This window comes from Salminus brasiliensis, chromosome 24 (assembly GCF_030463535.1).
Source record: "Salminus brasiliensis chromosome 24, fSalBra1.hap2, whole genome shotgun sequence".
Lineage (NCBI taxonomy): Eukaryota > Metazoa > Chordata > Actinopteri > Characiformes > Bryconidae > Salminus > Salminus brasiliensis.
The window spans coordinates 6,892,441-6,916,418 of record NC_132901.1 but is presented as its reverse complement, the minus strand read 5'-3'; the positions used below and the strand labels follow the sequence as shown (position 1 = coordinate 6,916,418).

Genomic DNA, 23,978 nt, shown 5'->3' with positions numbered 1-23,978 from the left:
AATAAACGCCCGACTGACCAGCTTTTTTAAGATTGGATCTGATTTTACAAGGTCTGAAGCGCCAAAAAAGCTGGCTAACCTGCCTCTATAAACCATATGCTGGTCAACTGGATAAATTGGTCGATTTTGTAATACTAAAGCTAATTCCCGACATCAATTCAGACGTTTACTTCAATGGTACACAACCTGGTGTGGTTTCTACACGCGAAATAGCAAAAAGAGACATTTAAAATCCTTTACATTTGCATGAAATAAACTGCCATGTACACCTACTTGTTATGCGGAGTGAAATAATTCAATCACTTAGCTAGCATTCGTGTGTGATTGTTTATGGAAAGCAGAGGCCGGAAGGAAAGTAGTTCCTACACATTTATTTGCTAGCTAGTCTTGTTTTTACATTAATTTTCGTTTTAATAGAAAAATAAATATTTAGACATCATTTACAATGCAAAATTACTGTTTTTTATGTAGACCTTTTGAACTCATCGCGACCCTTGGTTCTTACCACCTCCACAAAGAAATCTGAGTCTAAAAGTTTCTCTACAATGCACCATTTCACATCTTTCACAACTACTCTGAATAACTTTGTTTACATCTAGCAAATAAGTGAATTTCCTTTTTGACTATATCCTACAATGAACTGTTAAAGGGGGGACTAAACTATTACATTTATAGACAATAGACAATATACCACCCACCAACTACAACTATTACAAACTTAAACTCACAAAAAGACCTTGCTGGGGAAATAACAGCTTCATCAGTCTATTTGTTTACTGAGAATGAAAACAACAAAGACACACATAAGCCTGCAAGTTGTGCTTTATTACAAAGAACAAGAAACAGCCTTTGGCTTTCACTGAAATATCAGCCAAATCTCATCTTTGGTAAAAACAAAAATAAACAGGCCAATAAAACACAGCAAATTTGGCACTAAAGTATACAATGAGGTTTAGGACTTGATAAAGTCTCAGTAGAAAAATGTAATGGTTGTGTACTTTTTACTTCACTAGAGAGTGAATTCTTTGTTTGAAGATTTGACTTGTACTATACTGTAAAAAAAAAAAAAAAAAAACCCTGATTCTTACTGAAACTCATTCTATTAAAAGGCCCATACTGGAAAACATAAATCAAAATGTAATATTAGTGTAATTTACTTTTACTTATACTACAGATGCTTCAGATACAGATTAGGTTGAAAAATGTTGATGTTTGTATAATGTATTGGGGTCACTGTGGTTATATGTGGCTGTCCTAAAATCAATACAATACTTCAACAAAAGTTCAACAAAAAGTTCCAAAACGACAACTGTGCATTGTTTATGTCTACTGCGGTAATAAAGGGCAGTAAGTAAAGAAACAGCAGAGATGAAAATGAGATGTGTTAGAGTTTAGTCACTGCATCCATTTTACATGACACTAAACTCAATACATGGCAAACACACACACTCACTTTCCAAAGTGACATTGCATGACACACCTTGAGCACCATGCCTATTCTCTAATAATAATAATAATAATAATAATAATAATAATAATAAAAAAAGTCAAATGTGAAATGAAACTACAAGCTAAGGAATCTTATCATACAGCAAAACATTGTGTAGCCATTAATACTATATCTAAAAAAAAAAAAGAAGGCCATTGCAAACACACATCCATTGAAAATTCATTGCATAGCCTGCTTTATCTGTTCACTGGGGGTCATAACATATGCTCACAATGCTTTACTTGCAGTTTTTTTGTGTTTTTATTTTTTCACAGTCAGACAACTCCGGTCCAGCAGGGGGTGTTGTCTATAAAAGCTGGAGAATGCATAAGAGTAATGAGAAGTGAAAGAGATGGTTACACTTTTGGGTTCCCTGACTAACTACCTTACAAATGCTCATGCTCTATTCGAGTATAAGGCTGTAATGGCTGTATTAAGTGTGTTTGGAGTAGGTTACAATGTGTTAAGGTTTTCATTGGAGTATGTGAAACCTATGTATCAAAGGGTGTTTAAACTCCCCCCGCTCTCTCTCTTTCTTTTTCTCTCTCTCTCTCTCCTTTTATGTTATGGCCAAACCTACACTGGACCATAACAACCTATGATGTGTGTTTGGGGTCATTGTTCTGGAGGAACTCCCAACTTCTCCCAAAGGAGAAAAAAACTGTCTAGTTGATGTTTTGAGGTTATGCTGAAAATGAAATTTTTAACAATGCTCAAAGAAATCCCAAATTTGCTATGACATTAACATCCATAAGTGTACATAAACGTTTGACCACAACTGTTCATACATAGGCTGGTTTTGTGGACAAGGATGACTGAAGTGTTTCATGGCTTTTCACTGACAGTGTCAATTAGTGTCCCCAAAACACCATTACTTAATAACAATTTCTTTTTGCAGGGCAGTGCACAACGCTGCATCAGACTCAAATGATTTACAATAAGAACTAAAGACTGTCTAGATCAACCAGGCACTTACACATTTCCAGTCATTAGTTTTGTTTAAATATTTCTGTTTCTTTTTTTTCCAACTAGTTCATGACAATATACAGTGTTCAGTGTTGAGTCTGCCAGCAGGTCTAGGTCGTAACAGCAGATTTTTTTCTTGTACATGCTGTTATTGGAGCATTCTTATTTATTATGAATGAATTTTCAACAGTGAACATCAAATATGCTTTCTGTGCTAAATTGGAAAATGCAGTTGGAGGACTTCTAAAGTTGGAAGTGTTTTAAAGCCGGAGGAAAAACAAAATAAAAACAAAAATGTTCTTTAATTTTATATAAAAGAGATCATCAGACATTCCGTTTTGGAGATGCTTTGACTCAATTATCTAGTCATAACAACTTGGCCCCTGTCAAAGTTGCTCAGATCCAGGATATAATCATAAAAAAACATATGATCCTTAGCACATCTTGAAAATTCAGTACATACAACCTCAGATGAACAACACAAATTGTGTCATTATTGATTTGACAAAAACTAAGCCAAAATGTAGAAGCAGTTATAAAATTAACTACACCCATACTTAGGCTTTGGAAGTTTGCTGATCTAGAGCATTTAGATGTGTTTACACAATGCCAAGACATTAGCAACAATCTTAGTGAAACAACTGTTGCTGTCTATCGATCTGAGAAGGGTTATAAAGCTATTTCCAAACAATGAGCAAATTGCTCCTGCTTTAGAACATTGTGCATCACTTGACTGGATACCTGCATAACTGCATTTTCCCATTTAGCACATAAAGCTAGTTTAATGTTTACTGTCGAATGTTCATTCTTGAAAAACAAGAATGCTCAGATACCAGCTTGCATAAAGAAGGAGCTGCTGTTTCAACCTAAAATATGCTAGGTAGATATTTTGAACAGTCCATGGCTATGGAGTGTTGGGAAAAGGTTTGAGGAGTCAGGGTATTTATAAAGCTTTAAAATGTGCATTGCCTGGCCTTACCTAACAATGACTGTGAACAAGCCATAGCCCCAACAAGTCTTTTAGGATATGAGGCCTTGGTAATCTGAAGAAAACAAAAGATAAATCTTGCCCAAACATTTGCATGGCCCTCCTTAAACAATTTGCCAATTCCAATGAAAAAACAACAACTGAATATAGGTACAGTGAATATTTGTTTAAAATGTTGTGTTTGTGGGGTCATAGGGTTACTTAGGCATAATAACATGGAGACACTAGCAGATCAGTGAGAACTACAAGTTGATCTTCTGTGAACTGCTGCTTGTGCTCCTGCCAGTTGTCATGGTGAGTGCGGCGGAAGTCAGATAGGGTTCTCTTAACAGTCATCTGGATGTTTTTTTTTTATTGCAAAAAAGAATGCATTTTTACGGACATTGTGAACACAAAGTTATTTATACATCATGTAGATAAATAAAGTGATTTCAAAAAGACTTGTGTATGTAGTGTCCGACAAAAAAATACAAAATCAGTGAACTGCATGTCTAAATGATCACATTGGTGCCTACAAAATGTAGTATTAATCTTCAAAAAACTAATTTTGCATTTTTGTCCAATTAAATACATAATCGATAGCACTTTGAGATGTGGTAAATTATTATTTATGTATTTAACTGGATTTGTCAGCTTATTGTTAGATTATTTGTTAGCTACACTGTAGCACTTCAGCTACAATATGAAAATAAATACATTTTCAGTTACCAAACTGCCTTGACTAATGGACTACATTCAGTGTAAAGCGAAAATTATAAATAAATATGTGTGAAAGAGACTGTTTACACATATGAATAAAGTACTGCTTTGTTACCTCTATGGGCTGTGTGTCGTTCAGATGTGCACTCAGGCCCATGAGAATTTGTGGCATCCAGGCGGGGACATCATACGGACTGGACAGGATCCAGGCACTCAGACCCAACACTCCAGCATGCCGCCGCACCAGATCTGGTATAAGATTTAAGACCATTTTGGTTAGGTAAAAACTGTCATTTACAACAAAATGTATTCTAAAGAGATAATTACTGTATATTATCTGTTATTTAAGTGTTAAATCAACACTGTAAGCATCTTAATAGGAATAAAATCTTGGCTTTGACTTGGCCATTCCAGTACTCTCACATTCTTTCTTTTGATCCATTCCTTGGTGGATTTACTGCTGTCAGAAACCCCTAAAACACCATTACCTCCTGAAGGAAGTAGGCAGAGGCTAGATTTTATATAGACCATGGTCACCAGGCCACTATGTCGCATAGCAGTATAATAGCATGATAACAGGTATTTAATGCCAACACTGTCATACTGCATGCTCCACCTTCACTTCTTAATGGATATTTTAAATGCATTTGTAGACTCATATGCATCTACAACCTTTCAAATGTCCACATGTTTAAATATGTTAAAACAGGTTTTCATAGGGTGTAATTATTTTTTACAAGACTGTAGACTAACAAACCACTGAACAGTAGACTGTAGAGTGCTACAGTCTACTGTTCAAGGGTTTGTTAGTAAAGGCAATGGTTCTAAAATGAAAATTGAATGTCTAAATGTTTTTTTGACAGGTAAAGCTTTCTTCATATACAAGAGAAATCTCTAAATTAATGACTTTTCTGTTGTAAATCCCCACAGAAGAGCAGAACTATATTTCTCCTCAGTCTGTCTGTTTTTCTATTTCTTTTTCAGACTGGCTAAGCTTTGACATTCTGAATTAATGTTCTGCAATCTTATAAAAAAGTCAAGTTCGTCTTAATTGCAGTTTGATGTTTATCTCATACTAATTCCAAACAGTTTAAAATGTGCATTTAAAATGTAATTAAGCAGCTGATTACACAGCTGATTAAGAAGCAGCAAGACTGACCTTGCATGATTTTTAAAAAGTGTAAAATGTGTAATTATCCAGTATGACTGAAAGAATGTGTTACCATAATGCTATGTCTGCTTATAATCAGAGTAAATTTGTATGTGTACCAGCAGAGGGAATGGTGTCCACCATTGAGCCCACTTCCTTTCTCTTGCGTTTGGGCAGTAGAGTCTTACTCAGGGTCTGAAAATGAGTCTGCATTTGTTCATCCATCGACAGGAAATTACACTGCAGGAAACCACTCAGAGTGGTAGCAGCCACCTCCCTCACCTAGAGAGAGAGAGCAAAGAGGAGTAAGACAAGAGCAGTGCAGAGAAGAGGGATAGAAAAGAGAGGTATAGAAAACTAAAGGAGAGAAAAAAAGGGAAAGAAAAGGCATTGAAACAAAATCTAAAAGAAAAAAAATGTCTTAGTTAAACTTTAGTAATTCACTGGTAAACTTGGCATGGCACTATTGAACATTCCATGATTTTCTTTGAACTATGCAAAACTATTCTTTCTTTCCCCAAAATCAGTGCAGTACATACAATATGAAAAATATACAGCCAATATGCATCAGCAGCCCTCTACTGAACCATGCCATAATACTTAGAGAGCATGGCAATTTCCTCATAGTCCTTTAGCATCTATCCAGGCTAGAATTATTACTGTTTGTGGACACCCTTTGTAATGAATGCAGGTGTACATTTGCACATTGGTGAAAGCAATGCCTGCAACTTAAAGTAACTGATGCACCACAGCTTGTATAGTTCCTGTAGAGAAATACTGCCAATGGAACTGGATTCTCTGGAGCAGATAAACATGAGTCTATTGGCACCATGCCTAATGCCAGGGGTGGGCTAGAGGAGCATTGAGCTGTGAATAATGATGCTCCATCCAATCCTTTTGAAGTGAGCTGGGGAATTGGGGATGAGGTGGGGTCCAGTTGAAAGTCTTGTAAAAATGCCTTCCCTGGATAGTAGACAGTTATTCCAATGCAAACTGTCATGCAAAAAACTTGAAAATCTCAAAAACCTTCTAAGATTTACTGTGAGTAAATATAAAATGATTTGATTCCAAGTGATTTTGGAATATTTTTTACTGATTTCTTACTGGTTTCCCTTTAAGCCTAAAAACTACCAAAAAAGTAGTCAGGAGTTATTTACATCACTGTGAAGGAAATTTGGAAATTTACAATCTTTTTGTAAAATTGTACATTTAGCTACATTGTAGGGATTTTGACAATGAAGTGTTTAACGTCTTGCCACAACATCTCAATAGGATTCAATGGGAATTAAGAACCTTAATTCTGTTTATTTTAAACCAGTCAGAAGTAGATTCTGCTGCTGCGCTGAGTTTTAGGTTACAATCTGTGACATTATGTGTTAGGATTTTCAGATAGTACGCAGAATTCAGGGTTCCAAAAAGTCATCCAAGTCATGCAGAGGCTAAGCAGCTCCACACCATCTTGTGGTGGAATGCACATAATCCACATAATATTATTATAAAAGTCTTCTGGGTAATTCAGATGTTTTTTGGCAAATAGTCTTTTTGTTCTTTTTGGTCAGCAGTAGTTTGGTCATTCTAACTCCATACCATTTCTACTCAGTGTCTCTTATTGTGTAATCGCATAGACTGACATTAACAGAGGCAACTGAAGTCTGCAGTTCTTTAAATGTTCGTCTGGGTTCCTTTGTGAAATCCTGGATGAGAAACTGAACCCAAGTGTCAACTGAATTTAGTTAACTAGCTGATTTAGTAGCTAAGGGGGCAATTTTTTTTTTATGGGGGATACAGGCTTCTAATAAATCTTCATCTTTAATAAATGGAATAATCATTTTGTGTTTACTACGTTGTCTGTATTTTATATTAAAATTAGTATCTGACCAATTTTAATGTTAACTTAAAGAAATCCATCTTCCACTTTCCAAAACATGGTAAATAACCTTTGTTCCTTATCTGGCCGTGGCCCCTTAACATTAAAAAACCTGGTCACAATGACATTCCTATTGACTGATTAGCCACCTGACATTGTCAGCACAGACAATGCGTCAGCATGCTGGAACTGAGTATAGATCAGCTGGCAGTTAAACTTGTAATACTTCAATATACAGAAAAGGGTATTTTTTTGCCCACAACCTAAGCCCACCCTTCAGAAATCTCATGCGTAGTTGCCATGGAGACAAAAATACCCTTGCAGCCAGGTGTTGCCATAGCAACACCTGGGAAGGAGATGAGAGGAAAAAGGAGCATAAAAGGAGAGTGGGAATGCTGAATCATTGAAAAGACAGTGGTTTATTCTTGCACAACTATAAAAACAGGCTGCTTTTTAGTTTTCACACGTTTCTTGAGCTCAGACTCAGAATACTGTCAGTCGAATCTGATTTGGCCGTTCAATATGAAGACACTGTGCATGATGAAAGACTGCAGACCATTTTTATTACTAACATATAATGTCACACTGCCATATGGATTTGTGAAATATTGAGACAAACAGATGTATGTATTTATGTTTAAAATAAGCTCTTATAGCCTAATGTTTAGCCTAAATGTATATATATATATATATATATATATATATATATATATATATATATATATATATATATTACTTGTTCAACAGTGTCATCCTACTTCTTAAGAGTTAAAACTAATGACAAATGAAATTAGTCAAGACTTATTATTTTTTAGATAAAAAGGACAATCATAGGCCTGACAGAAATTTGTGAAAAGCTATGATGAAAGCTATGCATCATCTTAAAATATTTTCAACTTATTTTCAGTGTTGATGTCATCGACTACCATAACTAATTGCAGCGGCCCGCAGCTTTACCAGATAGCCGACTGATGATTTAACTCGTCAGCTTTCAGAGGGCAGCCCTACACGTTTCTTTGTTTTTTGTTTTTAATTAATTATGAATAGTACATTGTCACTGTATGTCTGTATGTCTGTCTGTCAAAGTAACATTTGTAAAAGGTACAATGTGCTTAATTTGAATATACATTAGACATTCTACCAAGCAATTTCAGATCATCATGCTAAATTTCACTAAATGTATGAGGTTCTGATGTAACTGCAATGATATATAATATTTGATCATTTGATTCAGATGGTCAGATGATGTTTTTATACAAACAATTTACCTACAGTTTACATACAAAAAAGCATTTTGTTCTTTTTTATTAGACCATTAAAAACAATGAATTTAAAACTAGTCTATGGCCAAATAAAAATATGTAGAGGAGTTAAGGGATCTTCTGATGATTTCTTCAGATTTGTTCTGCATATATCTTAGACTTTTTTTTCTCTCTTTGTGTGTTGGTGTGTTTACCTCCAGCTGCTCATCCTCCAGCAGTTCTAAGATGAGAACTCGAACCTGGTCGGCAGCCGTGGGATCGTTGAGGAAAGTGAACAGGTTGTAGAAAACCATGATCTGCAGGTAGGTGAGAACAGTGTAGCGAGCGTGCCAAGAGCTGCTTCTTGAAATCTAAAACACACAGAGTGCCACCTGATGCTCATTATCTGGGCCCACATGTCTGTGCCCACTGCCTGTGTCAAAGGTTTGGGGACTCCACACCGTTCAAACTGTTTTGCGTAAAAATCTTGGAAATAAGGCCATACACAGTGTATTCAGGGATTAAAATGGTAACAGCCCTTTGACTTCTTTGTATTTAGAGTTAATACAAGCATAATGTTTAGATGCAAACCTCAAAGAACATCTATATCCATCCTCTCTTGTAATCACTTGTAAAAGCACCGACTGCAAGTAGAAATGGTAATCCTCAATTTTCAATAGATATGATACTTTATCAAGTATCTAGATATCCATGGCCAGATATGACAATGCAAAGGCTGCAACAATTTTAACATTTCCTTTTTTAAATGTCATGTTAGGTAAGACAACAACTTTTTAGCAGTATGCGCTTATACCATGTATTTATACAGTCTCCTGCCTTATCTTGTGTGTTCGTCTGTGTCTTTTTTGTTTGTAATGCAATACATCACAGAGATGTGCATGTTTGTATATGTTACTATAATAACGAATAAACAGTATAAAAAAATACCATAGTTATTAGCCATAATGGCTAGCTAGGTGCACGTCTGTGAGCAAGTTAATGTAGTTTAAGTTATAAATTGATGTTTTCCTTATAAATACTGATTATGACGAGTATCTAAATTCCTATACTCATGCTACAGAACATGTGTGGCCCTGGGTTTCAATGTACGTGTCCGCAAAATTTACAGAAGCGAGAAAAAACCTGCATACCCAGATTGGTACCCAAGTTCAAGCTAGTTTTGCTTTTTTTGGATGAAAGTAAATTGAAAAAAACAGTATTTGTGTGTGTGTGTCTGTGTGTGTGTGCACATATGTGTGTCTGACCTCCTGCAGAGTGTTGAGGACTAGTGGGATTTGTTCTGGGTATAGTAGACATTGAGCCATGAGGGAGAGACACATCTTAGCATCTGTCTTCATCTCATCATAACTGTCGTCATTTTCCATTGGTGCAATCTAGAGAGAGAAAGAGAAAGAGAGAGAGAGAAAGAGAGAAAGAGAGAAAGAAAGAAAGGCATAAGCTTATTCCAATAGTATATAGTAAAAAAATGTGTATAGCCTACATACGTACTATGAACATGTATCCAGCTTTTCAATCAAAAATGTAATTAATAAAAGCGAGTTAGATTTGGTTATCATCAAACAGGTTTCCAGGTACAGAGAAATTTCAGCATTTTACTGTACAAACCAATTTTGTCCTTGATGTTAGTCTGTATATCAAAACTATTGTGTCAATAAATAGAAAAGGTGCAGAACTATGAACAACTGCAGATAAACTAGGACTCATTTTGTAACTGTCCCCCTACTTTAGGTTTTATTGTTTTGTTTATGTATATTTATATTGACACAGTAAATTAAAAGACTCTTATAATGAGTAACATCCTTGGTAATTCAGATTTTGATTTATGAACAATATGGCTTTGTAGCAAACATTTTATTTTGAAATAATGTTTACATTTATATTTAATATTCCAGAGAGATAAAGTGAGTCAGTATGGGTAGACTCACTTTGAAGAGAAGTGGCAGAAGTTGGAGCTGTTCTGGGACAATAGATGAGAAAGAGCGTCCTGTACTGGTCAAAAGCCACTTTAACACTGCAACACAGCAGATATATATATAACATGGTGGTGAAGGGGTGTTGCGCTGCTATAAGTGGATTAGAAACAGCTGTACTGATGGAGTTTTTAAACACCTCAGCATTACTGCTGGTCTTAGAACAGTCCAACAACCAAAAATATCCAGCCAACAGCATCCTGTGGGCAGTATCCTGTATTTACTGATGATGGACTAGAGAATGACCAACACAAACTGTGCACCAACAGAAGAGCTTCTGTCTCTGACTTTACATCTAAAAGGTGGAGCTAGGTAAAGTGTCTAAAAGAGTGAGTGGACACAGTGTTTTAAAACTCCAGCACTGCACTGCACATCCACACTTACATGTCAATTGTACATAACTGTACTGAAACAGACATTTTATCTTGAATACATATGATAATAATAAGTATAATAATAAATGATAAAAAATGTATAACCAAAAACACAAACAAGCCTAGATTCTAAACTGCACCATACACCCTACATAGTGCAGTACATAGGATACATAATTATGGCTTCTACTATAATTATAATTAAATGCTTAAAAACTATATGGCCAGTAGAACGCCATTCAGGAGCCAGACCAAGTCTCTCCGTCATATGCAAGTATAAACAAAGTACACACACCAGTTTTAAACAATTTGATTAAGTGGGTTCTCTCGCCTTGCTCCTCAATGTTGTCATCCAATACATAATTCTGGATCTCCCCCTTAGCCTCCAGCAGCGGTTTAAGGCAGGACAACACACGTGCTGTGAAATCAGCAATGCGTGGAGAGGCGGTGGGTTGTGTGTGTGGCAGATTCACATCAATCATGAAGATGCAGGTGAGCACACTGAGGGTGTAGCGACAAACAAAAGTGAACAAACTAGTAAAATGAATTTTTGTTTTGGAAATAAATGTATGCATAAGCATAAGCAACAGCACAAGTTGTGGTTGTAAAAATGTAATGTATAGACCCCTGTCCATACAGCCCATAAATACGTATTTTCAATTATTCTTTCTGGGATGAAAACTATTACAAATTGTTTACTACTGCAAACTAATTCTGCAGTTTTGCATTTTTCAACATTTTGTAAATCTGACAGTTGTTCCATATAATACAACATCATATCAATTTCCCTATGAATGGACAAACAGAAATGGTTCATGACTTAAAATAAAATCTTACACTGACAAGTTATTTTATAAGTTTTTTTCTCCTGCAAAGTTGCCATTTTGGAGATACAAGTTATATACATGACAATATTGATCATATTCATTTTTATCTTGTACAAAAAGTGTTATAATACAATTAATATTGTCATCATTTACATTGCAATAAATGGTTAACCATGACTTTGTTTTGCATGTTATAAATCTCAATCTGTCATGTAGTGCGACCATCTCAACCATGGGTTGCTAAATTGTAACTTTTATAAATAAATAAGAACAGCATACAAATGTTGAATACCTCCACCATAATTGTGTGTATTTAGTAAATGGTAATATTTTTTTAATCCATATATTTCTGAAGGTGTAGAGATTTGATACAATTAGACAGTGAAGTTTTCTGGTATGAGACTTTATCCTGATTTTAATTCCAATTTAATTCCAAAGACCCTATTCAAGAGCATGTTACTGAATCTCCATGTGAAGCACACATGGTAATCTTTTGCCTCAGACTTTTTTTTTAATATATGTGTTTTCTATGTACTACAAATATTTTATTGTAAGTTCAACTATGTTCACCAAAGAATTACGTAAATGACAGGTTATTATCTATCAATAGCATGCCCATCATATTGCTCAATGACCAGGACTCCACAGGACCACCAAAGGTATTATGCACTGCACTGAACACAGTGATGCTATTTTTGTCCATGGAGTAATGTGTTACTGCTGTTTTAACGGTCCACCAGCCATATTATATAAATAAAATGTCCAACTTGTAGATGTAAAGTAACAAAGTAACAGATGTGTGTGTGTGTGTGTGTGTGTGTGTGTGTATGTATATATATCTTCAAAATAGGAAAAATGTAAAAATATTAAATTCTGGAGCATTTCTATTGGCCCAATCATTAGGAAACATTGAAACAATGTAATAAACATGTGCAAAATTTTGTGTCAAAGATTTAAAAACACCAAAAAGGTTTTTGCCTAACGATGTAAGTGTGTGTGTGTGTGTTTGTGCTGCACACCTGGCAATGCGGTTGCGTACGTTTGTGTAGACCTGTGGGAGTTTGGGTTCTAGATACTGCAGCAGTCTGTGAAGCAGTTCTGGAACTCTCCACTCCTGCTGCACAAGGCCTCCCTGTAGTACATACAAACGACTAGATAAACAAACAAACAAAGCAAAACAAAAACAGAAATAAAACACGATGACCGTTCAGGAAAACTCAGGTAAGAAAACACTGGAATTGAAATGACTTATTAGGAGATTAATATTTCTATTACATTTAGCTCTTGAACTGAAAGGGTCATACCAGGCATCAACAAATGAGCCTCCTTCTCCATTAACAGGTGACTCCATTAGCAGCTCATAAAGCCAGTGGAGCTTCCGTGGGTCTCTGCTCTTCTGTACCACACACACAGGCCAGAAAAATGTTTAGGCACATGTGCTACTGACATGCATTGGAAAAAAAGAGATCTAAAGTAGTGGAGTGGACAGAAAGTGAGACAAATATATTTACACAGGCTATTGCAATGCATGTGCCCCAGTCAGTGTAGGTTTCAATGCTGATGTTTGAAAGTGCAGTACGGAGGAGTGGACACAGTATAGCCCACAGCTTCTCAACCTGCATACACACAGAAACACCATGAAACTGCCATTAACAATGCTCCACAAAATTAAAGATTAAAGAGCATGGCTGGAATCACAAACAAAAATTTACGTCCACTGTTATGCATAATGAAACCCAACTGTACACATCAGCCAAACCTGATTATATTATAATTATATTATATTATACAAAATCAAGCTGTGTAAAAGCTGTGTGAAATTCCGGAGGCCTTTTGCAGTTAAAACAACTTATTAATTACATTTTTAAGCATAAATTATTTGAATGGCTTTTCCTAACAATTACTGCAAAGCCATATCTCTAAAGCAAGTGCTCCTTTCTTTTTTTTAACTTACAAGCCTGTGAACATTGTGTACCTTGGTGTAGCTCCAGTGTTTGGATCCTCTAATTATACCAGAGATCATTTCAGCAACACATCGCTGTTTGCTCTCGTGTGTGTCAGACACCAGTCGCTCCATATAAGGCTTCAGCACTGGTAGGAAGACGTCATCAAAATTTCGAAAAAGACCCTGTAATAGGCCAACATGTTATTTTATAGCATTGTATAAATGGCATGTCTGTTAAATTAAAGGTGTCTGCACCTTGAAGAGCCAGCAGCGGTGGGGGCTGAACTTATCTTTACCCTTCCGGTCCTCAAGGGAGAGATACTGAATAAGTTGGTCAATGAAGATGGGGTCGGAGAAATGATCAAAGATGATTTGCTCCCTCTGTATCAGGGTACACGCATATGCACTCATATGCACACATTTTAATTTGTACATTGCCAATGTCAGAACAAAACTTTATATTGCCATTTTTGTCATTTTAATACAATATAAAAACATCTGGTGCCCTGGAATCCTGGAATTAATGTATGGACTAATAGAAAAAAAAGAAAAAAAAGAAGATATATATATATATACACACACAGAATAAACTGTTTCGCCAATATCTTTTACTGAGGAATGTTTCTCTTTCTCCCTTAACTTTATTATTTTAGAGATTCATGGCTTTGTCAGAGTGTGTAAACGTTATACCTCCGTCATCTCCTCTCTGTTTTTGCCTTGTTTGGGTTGCTCTTCAAGAGGTGCATATATCATCAATTTTCTAATTTTCAAAGAGGTAGAAATAGGAAATGATAAAGACAGGCAAAAAAGAAAGTGGAGAAAAAATGATACTTAACATTTTGTATATGTACTATAAATCTGTGTAGATCTTCAGATTATCTGAAACAACTAAACAAAATTATAATACACTGTCAATTGCTGGGTGTGCCTTACCTTGGCCAGGTAGAGTAACCCCAGTGAGTTTTCTCTATGAAGCAGCACTTATCCCACGCCTGCTGGGACAGTGGCAATCTGCTGCTGTTGTACTGCAGCCACTGGTTATCAGGCCTGTCTCCTGCCAATATCAAGTCTGCCTGCTTATGTACACCTAACACACATTCAAAAACAGACGAAAGCAGGGGAAAAAGTGACCTGAGATTCAGACAAAGATTGTATTTTGCATAAGTAATATGAACTCTAGAAATGAGGTTTCATGTTAAAGACCTGCGATTTAAAGTCTAGAATGAATACTAGCAATATAATGAATTCCTTATTTAATGTGGGATTCCCTGAAATCAGAGGGCTATATACACTGCAGTTTCTTGCTAGTTTATAGTGCTATATCCAGCATATTAGTGTGTGTGTGTGTGTGTGTGTGTGTGTTCAAAAAAATAAAGGGAAAACTCAAATAACACATCCTAGATCTGAATGAATGAAATATTGTCATTGAATACTTTGTTCTGTACAAAGATGAATGTGCTGACAACAAAATCACACAAAAAGTCTCCTGGTCTACTGGCCTGTCTCATGGTAGCGCCTCCAGCCTCTGGACACTACACTGACAGACACAGCAAACCCTCTTGCCAAAGCTCGTATTGATGTGCCTTCCTGGATAAGCTGCACTACCTGAGCCACTTGTGTGGGTTGTAGAGTCCGTCTCATGCTACCACGAGTGTGAAAGCACAACTAACATTCAAAAGTGATCAAAACATCAGCCAGAAAGCATAGGTACTTAGAAGTGGTCTGTGGTCCCCACCTGCAGAACCACTCCTTTATTGAGTGTGTCCAATAATTTCCACCTGTTGTCTATTCCATTTGCACAACAGCATGTGAAATTGATTGTCAATCAGTGTTGCTTCCTAAGTGGACAGTTTGATTTCACAGAAGTTTGATTTACTTGGAGTTATATTGTGTTGTTTATATTGTGTTGTATTGTTTGTACTATGACAAATAATTAAACAGTCTATGATTTTTATGGTAGCTTAATTTTAACAGTGAGAGATGGAATATCAAAAAGAAAATCTAGAAAATGAAATAATATTTAAATAAAAAATAATTTGCATTTTATTGCGGGAACTAAGTATTTGATCCCCTAAAAACCATGACTAATGTTGGCTCCCACAGACCACTGACACACCCTGATCTCAGTGAAGTCATTACCTGCATGGAAACACCTGTCCCAAATTGTCACCTGCTTAAAAGGCCACCTGCCAAGAGACTCAGTTACACTCAAACATGGGCAAGACTAAAGAGCTGTCTAAAGATGTCAGGGACAAAATTGTTGACCTACACAAGGCTGGAATGGGCTACAAAGCCATAGGTAAGAAGCTGGGTGAGAAGGTGACAACTGTTGGTGCAATTATTCGGAAGTGGAAGAAGTACAATCACATTACTGTCAATCGACCTAGGCCTGAAGCTCCATGCAATTTATCACCTTGTGGAGTCTCATTGTACATGAGAAAGGTTAAAAATCAGCCAAGAACTACACGGGAGGAGCTGGTTAATGATCTCAAGGCAGCTGGGACCACAGTCTCCAAAAAAAATTATTGGTAATACACAGAGACATAATGGTTTAAAATCCTGCAGTGCATGCAAGGTTCCTCTGCTCAAGAAGGCTCATGTCCAGGCCCGCCTCAAGTTCGCCAATGAACATATTACTCCGAGTGAGACTGGGAGAAGGTGCTGTGGTCAGATAAGACCAAAATTGAGCTCTTTGGCCTCAACTCAACTCAACGTGTTTGGAGGAAGAAAACACAGAATATGACCCTAAGAACACTATCCCCACCGTCAAGCATGGTGGTGGAAGTATTATGTTTGGGGATTGGGCACAGGCCAACTTCACCGCATCGACAGGAAGATGAACAGGGCCATGTATCGCAAAATCCTGGGTGACAACCTCCTTGCCTCTGCCAGGGCACTGAAAATGGGTCGTGGATGGGGGTTCCAGCACGACAACGACCCAAAACATAAAGCCAAGGAAACAAAGGAGTGGCTCCTTAAAAAGCATATCAAGGTCATGGAATGGCCTAGCCAGTCTCCTGACCTTAATCCCAGAGAATCTATGGAGAGAGCTGAAGCTTTGCGTTTCCAAATGCACGCCTAAAAACCTTAAGGATTTGGAGATGATCTGCAGGGAGGAGTGGGCTAAAATTACTCCTGAAGTGTGTGCAAACCTTATAAAAAAACTACAAGAAACGTCTGACTGCTGTGCTTGCCAATGTCATCTCGGTTCGTCTTCCTCTGGAGATGGACGTCTTATTTAAAAAGGAGAGTCTGTAACCACCGTCTTTAGTTGTAACAATGAAATATTTTATTTCAATCAAAAGAACAGTGTGGAGAGAGTCTGCCAATTCTGAGTGCCCCTCGATCTCTCTCTTGACATAGGAATACCTTGAGTTTTTATACCCTACTTCACGTCATATTCTGTTGGATTGTTCCCATATGTGGAATGTTTGCATTTCATCCATAAGGAACACTCATTAGCCCCCACCATTACATACGTGGTCCACAGACACATCTGGACCACGTTTAAATCACTGTCATGTCCACCCAAAGGGATGTCCAAATCTAAACAGCATCTTATGTTCGTTCGATTCATGTATAGTTTTCACATTTGGTCAGGAAACGGGGGCCTCTTTTCTTTTCTACATCTACCCTGTGTGGCTTACCATATCATTCCTCAACTCCATACCATTCCTTCAGGCCTATAAACATCTGCATAGCCAATAAATACACTACACCAACAAGGGTTTTGCCACCAAGTATTAAATGATGTTTTACTAGGGGGTCAAATACTTATTTCCTTCAGTGAAATTCAAGTTAATTTTTATTTCTCATTTCATGTAATTTTCTTAGTTTTTCTTTTGATATTCTGTTTCACTGTTTTAAAAAAAAGCTGGCATAAATTTACGATTCATATTCATTTATTTTGTTGTATTCAAACTTAAGTCAGTGGGGGGTCAAATACTTATTTCATCCACTGTACATTTCTTTCTCAACTGTCAAAATCAAATCAAATTTATTTATATAGCCCTTTTCACACATGGTGTTGTCACAAAGCAGCTTTACAGGAATCGGCAATAGGACAAGAGATCAAGTGGCAAGGAAACACAAATAAAAATCTCTATAAAAAAAACATTTGTTGTAGTTTTGTTTATCACAATTAGAAATGTTTTAGTAGAACTGTCTAGTGCTACACTGACATTAAGAATTTGGATTTAAAACGAATTTCACTCAGTGTTCGGTCTAAAAGTAAAGCTTAATTTTAAAAATGTTGATTAATTTTTTACATTTTTTCTAACCACCATCCCTGAGCCTGCATTTTGTTCATGCTACTGTTTATAATGCATCAGAGATCGATAACACTTGGGGCAATAATTCTGCCCATTCTGTAAAATAAATTAAGTGGTGGGGTCCTTTGAATGTGATCGGTGTGCTACATTTGGCATTGTAGGTGCCAGATTGCCACATATACTTACCTTAAGTAAAAGCAATTCCAGGTGACGTTAATGAATCTTATTGGAGTCGTGTTTCTTATTTCTGAACTGTTCTTTTATGTGCAGAGAGTGTTGTGTATGTAGTGTATGTACATTGGCTCTGCGGGTATTTATAGATCTAAAGGAATGGTATGGAGTCGAGAGACAATATGGTGAGGCCCATGGGCTAGCCTTAAATGGGAAAGCATGAACCATTCCCAGGCCTAATTTGGTAAAGCCATACATGAACTGAACAAACATAGTATGTGACAATTGAGTTACACCCCTCATGGAGCTAAACAGTGACATCCTATATATGGAAATAGTGCAACAATACATGACCTGTAGAAGGGTATTAAATGTGAGATGCTCCTCTGTCTAGGGAGAGAGAGCAGAGGGACACTGAGAATTGGCAGGCTCTCTCCACACTGTACTTTTGAATAAAATGTTTCATCATTGCAATTGAAAGACAGTGGTCACGAGTCTCCTTTTAAGAAGAAGTCCTTCCAAGAACACCACGATAGACAACTGGCGCCCAACGTGGGGCGGCAGCTGTGACTTCCGGCAGCACAGACGGTTCAACGTGGCAAACTCCCGCTCTCTAGCCGGCTATAAAATAGTGCAACAATACATGACCTGTACAAGGGTATAAAATGTGAGATGCTCCTCTGTCTAGGGAGAGAGAGCAGAGGGGCACTGAGAATTGGCAGGCTCTCTCCACACTGTACTTTTGAATAAAATGTTTCACCATTGCAACTGAAAGACAGTGGTCACGAGTCTCCTTTCAAGAAGTCCTTCCAAGAACACCACGATAGGAGTTATCAAGTACTAACAACAACTGAGTAATCTGTGTCTTGTGGAATTACTGATTACTGTAGATCCTATTTTTAAACCCAAATTTATTATTAGATTTATTATAAAATTTATTATACAGATAAGATCTCTCACTTCTATTGCTCATCAATATTCTACCTAATTAACTGCAAACCCTGCATGTTTATACTTACATGAATCCAGAGAGGTTCTGAGCTCAGAGATGTCATATGGATTAACTGCAATCTTTTTACGAGGTCTCTTCAATTGCTTTAAGATTCCAGCTAAAGTTGATATTGCCACCTGACACGTGAAGAACAGAGCAGTCATATAAGGGACCACAGGACCACCATAGAGCAAGTATGGGTTATTCTCTGCACTGCAGCGACACTGACATGGTAGTGGTGTGTTAGTGTGTGTTGCACTGCTACAAATTGATCAGACTATCCTGCCTAGTTGGTTCAACTTGTAAATGTAATGTTCCTTGTAAATGCGTTTAATGTTCCACTGCAGTGATCCTCGCTGTGACCCGGCTGCTTGTGCCCAGCAGCCTTCATCTGGCTTTGCTTTGCATGACTTAACATTGCATTGCTTTGCTTGGTGTGGGGCTTTTTATGTTTTGCATGGTTTAACTAACTTTGTGTTGCTTGATTAGTTTTGCTTTACTTGGGTAACTGGCCTAACATGCATGATGAAAGAATCATGTAATAGATGAGCATGCATACTTGATTAGATAACGAGAAGCAAAGTGCACCAGAAACCACCACCAGTTATAATTCGTAAAGAGCAGTGGATGTAAACCAAACAGCAATGCAACTCTAATGGCCATTTCTCTGCAAACATTGCTCCTGGAAGCATCCAAAACTAATGAAATGGTCACTTTGACTTTTTAGAGGAAAATTAGTCATTAGTCATTAGTGACAGCCCAGTGACAGACAGTGTGTAAATAGGGAAGGCCAGTTAACTTTTGAATACAACACACGATAATGAATAAGAGGACCACAATTCATGACAGCTCCATGATACATGATATCTAGCATATGAAGACAATAAGCAAGCCTTATTTTGCAATAAATTCCAAATAACATCATATTATATTAATCTTGACTTAAATACAGACAATATAGATTTCAAAGCCAGATATTCTTTAACTTGTTCACTAACCAGTAATTCAAGCACTTAATTATTTAAGATAGTTGGATCGTAATCTTTCAGAAATGGAATATTCTTAGTCTAACAGTGACACAAAGGTGTTTAAAAACTCTCAGCTGCGGGCCTTGGGTGGTCCAGCGGACTAAGGCACTGTCACCATGATCAGAGGATCGCTGGTTTGAATCTAGGTCAGACTGCTTGCCATCAGCAGTTGGCCTTGTTCTCTCCCACCCTCCTCACCCCCAGCGCTTCATGGTGCTGGCATCTGCAGGCTGGTGCATTAAACAGTTGTGTTTGATCCACTTGTACTAGTGCAACACATATGAATATGCCAACACCATGTCCGTGTCACTGCAGTGCTGAGAATGACCCACCACCCATATAATACATGCTCTTTAGTGGTCCTGTGAGGTCAGGGTAAAAAGACGCTAAGGCAGATAGCAGACAGACTAAGACAAAGTGCTCCTGTATGGTAAGTGGAGCTGATCAAATGGACAGTGAATGTAGAAACAAGGAGGTGATTTTAATGTTATGGCTGACCCATGTAGGTGTGCAATTGTAGTTGCTTTAAAAATATATTTTTTTAGAGATTCAGTGAATTAAGTTCACTAAAGAACACTAACTCACACACACACCTACCTTGCGAACCAAGAGAGAGTCATGGTTGAGACTTTGAATGAAGAAAAGTATAGCACGAGAAGGTAGAGGGTAGTCATCTCTAAGCATTAGGGACAAGAAGCTAATAGCAAAATGCTCAAACTTCCAGGGCCTAAAAGAGTATATGGGTCGGGTGAGATGGATAAACATTCAAACATGTTATCTCTTGTTTCTATATGTTTGCATGTTGACAAGTAAGATGTACAAAGAAGCAGGAAATGTGCAATTACATGTGTTAAGTGTTTGTATATATCTATTTTCTGGTTTGGTTGATTGAATTGCATTTATGCTTTTCATAATCGAAATAAAAAAATAAAAAACACTTTACACGTGTGTCTTTGTAAGCCCAATAACAATTTTGAAAGGTACTATATTTATGTTGAATGGAGCATACATATTTTTGTCATTAAGGCAGTCCAACAGATCCTCAACTAGCTTCTCATATTTTCTGTGGATGTGAGAAAGAGGTACAATTTACTTGGCTTCCAGCACAAAAATGACAACAAGCATCCATAAAAATGCACAGTATTTCTGCCTACTGTGGAATTAATTTTACTGAAGCACATATATGCGTGTACTCACTGCACAGAGTCTCTGTTCTTCTCCTCTTGTCTTTGAATTCCCTTTATTTCTTCCTCTTTAGTGGCCACACACATGCTCGGCTCTGGGTTAGTGGAGTTCAGCATCTTAATGGCCATGTCTATACAATTTTGTGATATCTGCCCAATCAAAATGCAAATGTTTGCAAAATTATTTGAATAAAACAGCAATGTAGAGTTGACATCCATCTGCAACCTGCTGTTCATTATGTGTTAGTCCCATCAGTCCATCGATTTCCTCATCCCAATACCTTCTGTCAATTTATACATCCATTAATCAATCCAATTGACTATCTACACATTCACCAATCGATCAATCCATCCATCCCAAATTTATATTGCAGGTATAATGCCATATGCAAAAGCAAAAGGCACAGCATTCTGAAGCAAATTCCTCCATGAGCATGCACAGGAGCTTACAGAGAAGTCAGTGCCAATACTCTCATACTGCCGGTGGATTTTGTCAGCGAGATCGTCAAAGAGTCGCACTACTGAAGGCTTTTCCAGACACATGGTGGGACAAAGACCAGAGCGCACAATCGCTGGCCATGTCAGGGCTATGCAGTCCCAGTACTGAAGATTAGCCAGACATACTCCAATAGGGTTTCCCAGCAGACAGTACAAGGCACCCTGAGGGGAAAAAAATAAACAAACTATTAAAAAAAAAAGATATACTTCTTGTCAATGGTTTTGAGACACTGCTTTGATTTAAATTTTCAATGTGAACAATGAGGAGCTTGTTTTTTTTTTTTTGACAAAGACCAGAATGGAACTTGGAAAGAAATACATTATATGGACAAAGGTATTGGGACACCTGTGCATTCATTGTTTCTGGATATAAGTGAGGGGTATAACAATATATAGCGGTGTGAAAAAGTGTTACATTTGCCATCAAACAAATATAAATATTACACAAAGATAACACAATTAAATACAAAATGCAGTTTTTGAATGAAGGTTTATATTATTAGAGAGGAAAAAAATCCAAATCTACATGGCTCTGTGTGAAAAAGCAACCCCCAATCCCTGTTGAAATACAAATTAACTGGTTTCTTTGAAAAGCTGAGCTTAATTTCTCTAGCCACACCAAGGCCTGATTACTGCCACACTTGGTCTCAAAAAAGTATTCTCTTAAATTGGACCTGCCTGACAAAGTGAAGTAGACCAAAAGTTCCTGAAAAGCTAGACCTCTTGGTACGATCCAAAGAAATTCAGAAACAAATGAGATACTAATTGAGATCTACTAGTCTGGAAAAGGTTATAATGGCATTTCTAAAGCTTTGGAACAACAACCATTATCTACAAATGGCAAAAACATAAAACAGTGGTGAACCTTCCCAGGGGTGGCCGGCCACCCAAAATTACCCCAAGAGCGCAGCAACAACTTATCCAAGAGGTCACATCCAAAGAACTGCAGGCTTTACTTGCCAGTGAAGTCAGTGGTCATGTCTCCACCATAAAAAAGGAGACTAGGCAAAAAAGAATTAGTTCCAAGATGGAAACCGCTGCTGAGCAAAGAAAAACACAAAGGCTTGTCTCAGATTGCCAGAAAGTGTCTTGATGATCCAAAATACTCTGATGAAGGGACCTACGAGACAAAAGTTGAACTTTTCGGAAGGCATTATTCCATTATTTCAGAAAAGGAACATCATACCAACAGTTCAATATGGTGGTGGTGGTGTGATGGTCTGGAGCTGTTTTGCTGCTTCAGGACCTGGAAGATTTGCTGTGGTAAACGGAACAATCCTGAAGCAGAATGTCTGGTCATCTGTTTGAGACCTCAAGCTGAAGCGCACTTAGGTTGCACGTCTGAATGGCTTAAGAAAAACAAAATTAAGACTTTGGAGTGGCCTAGTCAAAGTCCTGACCTGAATCCGATTGAGATGCTGTGACATGACCTTAAAAAGGCAGAAATTCTTCCACAGTGCCGTAATCACTTTTTTTTTCCATAGGGCCATGTAGGTTTGGATTTTTTCCCTCAATAAAAACATTCATTTAAAAACTGCAAACACTTTTTCACACTACTGTATATATAAAACAGTTATATATACAGTAGTGCTTTATCCTGCTAGGGAACACTTCTACTAGATTTTAGAGAGCTGCTGTAAGGATTTGTTACAAGTGCATTATTGAGAACAAAATGTTGGATGATCTTCACCCCACCTCATCCCCAACTCCTTCGAAACTATTAAATGGAGAACTATCATTCAACAAACACCTCTATATCTATAGGCATGACGCCAACAGGTTCATGTGTGTTCATGTGCTCCAGATAGCCTTATTCTATTAACGATGCTTCTCTACAGGGACTAGACAAGCTGTGTGAGCAATGGGGGTAACTTCATTAGACGGGGCATCCACAAACAATTAGACATACAGTGCCCAAAAATATACCACTAAAGTACTGGAAAAAAAAGTTAAATGAACTGAGAAGACCAATATTATGTTTTGCCGACGTCTCCTCTTGGATGTTGGCTCACCACCTCAAACTTAACCCTCAGCAAGACGGAGCTGCTGTACATCTTGGGAACTGCTGGACCTAAAAACGATCTTGCCATCTCCTTTGAGAACTCACTGGTCACTCCTTCTACAGAAGCTCAAAGCTTTGGTATAGTCATGGATGATCAGTTATCGTTCTCAAGTCATGTCGCAAACATAACTCGGTCATGCAGATTCCCCCTGTACAACATCCAAGAATTCGACCCTTCCTCTCTAGAGAGGCTGCCCAGGTGCTCGTTCAGTCTCTCGTCACTTCAAGACTTGACT

General features: G+C 37.4%; 1 protein-coding gene across 1 annotated transcript in view; it reads right to left on the bottom strand.

Annotated features, from left to right (window-relative positions):
• Positions 1 to 1,238: 1,238 nt before the first annotated feature.
• The window catches only part of psme4a (proteasome activator subunit 4a), a 65,170-nt gene continuing 42,430 nt past the window's right edge, over positions 1,239 to 23,978 (bottom strand). The window contains exons 29-47 of the mRNA XM_072670594.1: positions 21,633 to 21,842; positions 21,196 to 21,332; positions 21,008 to 21,061; positions 20,596 to 20,725; positions 18,999 to 19,107; positions 14,471 to 14,624; positions 14,228 to 14,297; positions 13,793 to 13,918; positions 13,568 to 13,720; positions 13,104 to 13,208; positions 12,897 to 12,988; positions 12,612 to 12,743; positions 11,061 to 11,266; positions 10,347 to 10,432; positions 9,666 to 9,794; positions 8,616 to 8,771; positions 5,412 to 5,574; positions 4,258 to 4,391; positions 1,239 to 3,779 (exon numbers count right to left, since the gene is read on the bottom strand). Coding sequence (XP_072526695.1) covers positions 3,645 to 3,779; positions 4,258 to 4,391; positions 5,412 to 5,574; positions 8,616 to 8,771; positions 9,666 to 9,794; positions 10,347 to 10,432; positions 11,061 to 11,266; positions 12,612 to 12,743; positions 12,897 to 12,988; positions 13,104 to 13,208; positions 13,568 to 13,720; positions 13,793 to 13,918; positions 14,228 to 14,297; positions 14,471 to 14,624; positions 18,999 to 19,107; positions 20,596 to 20,725; positions 21,008 to 21,061; positions 21,196 to 21,332; positions 21,633 to 21,842 — 2,481 coding nt within the window. The 3' untranslated portion in view covers positions 1,239 to 3,644. The remainder of the gene's footprint in view (positions 3,780 to 4,257; positions 4,392 to 5,411; positions 5,575 to 8,615; positions 8,772 to 9,665; positions 9,795 to 10,346; positions 10,433 to 11,060; positions 11,267 to 12,611; positions 12,744 to 12,896; positions 12,989 to 13,103; positions 13,209 to 13,567; positions 13,721 to 13,792; positions 13,919 to 14,227; positions 14,298 to 14,470; positions 14,625 to 18,998; positions 19,108 to 20,595; positions 20,726 to 21,007; positions 21,062 to 21,195; positions 21,333 to 21,632; positions 21,843 to 23,978) is intronic.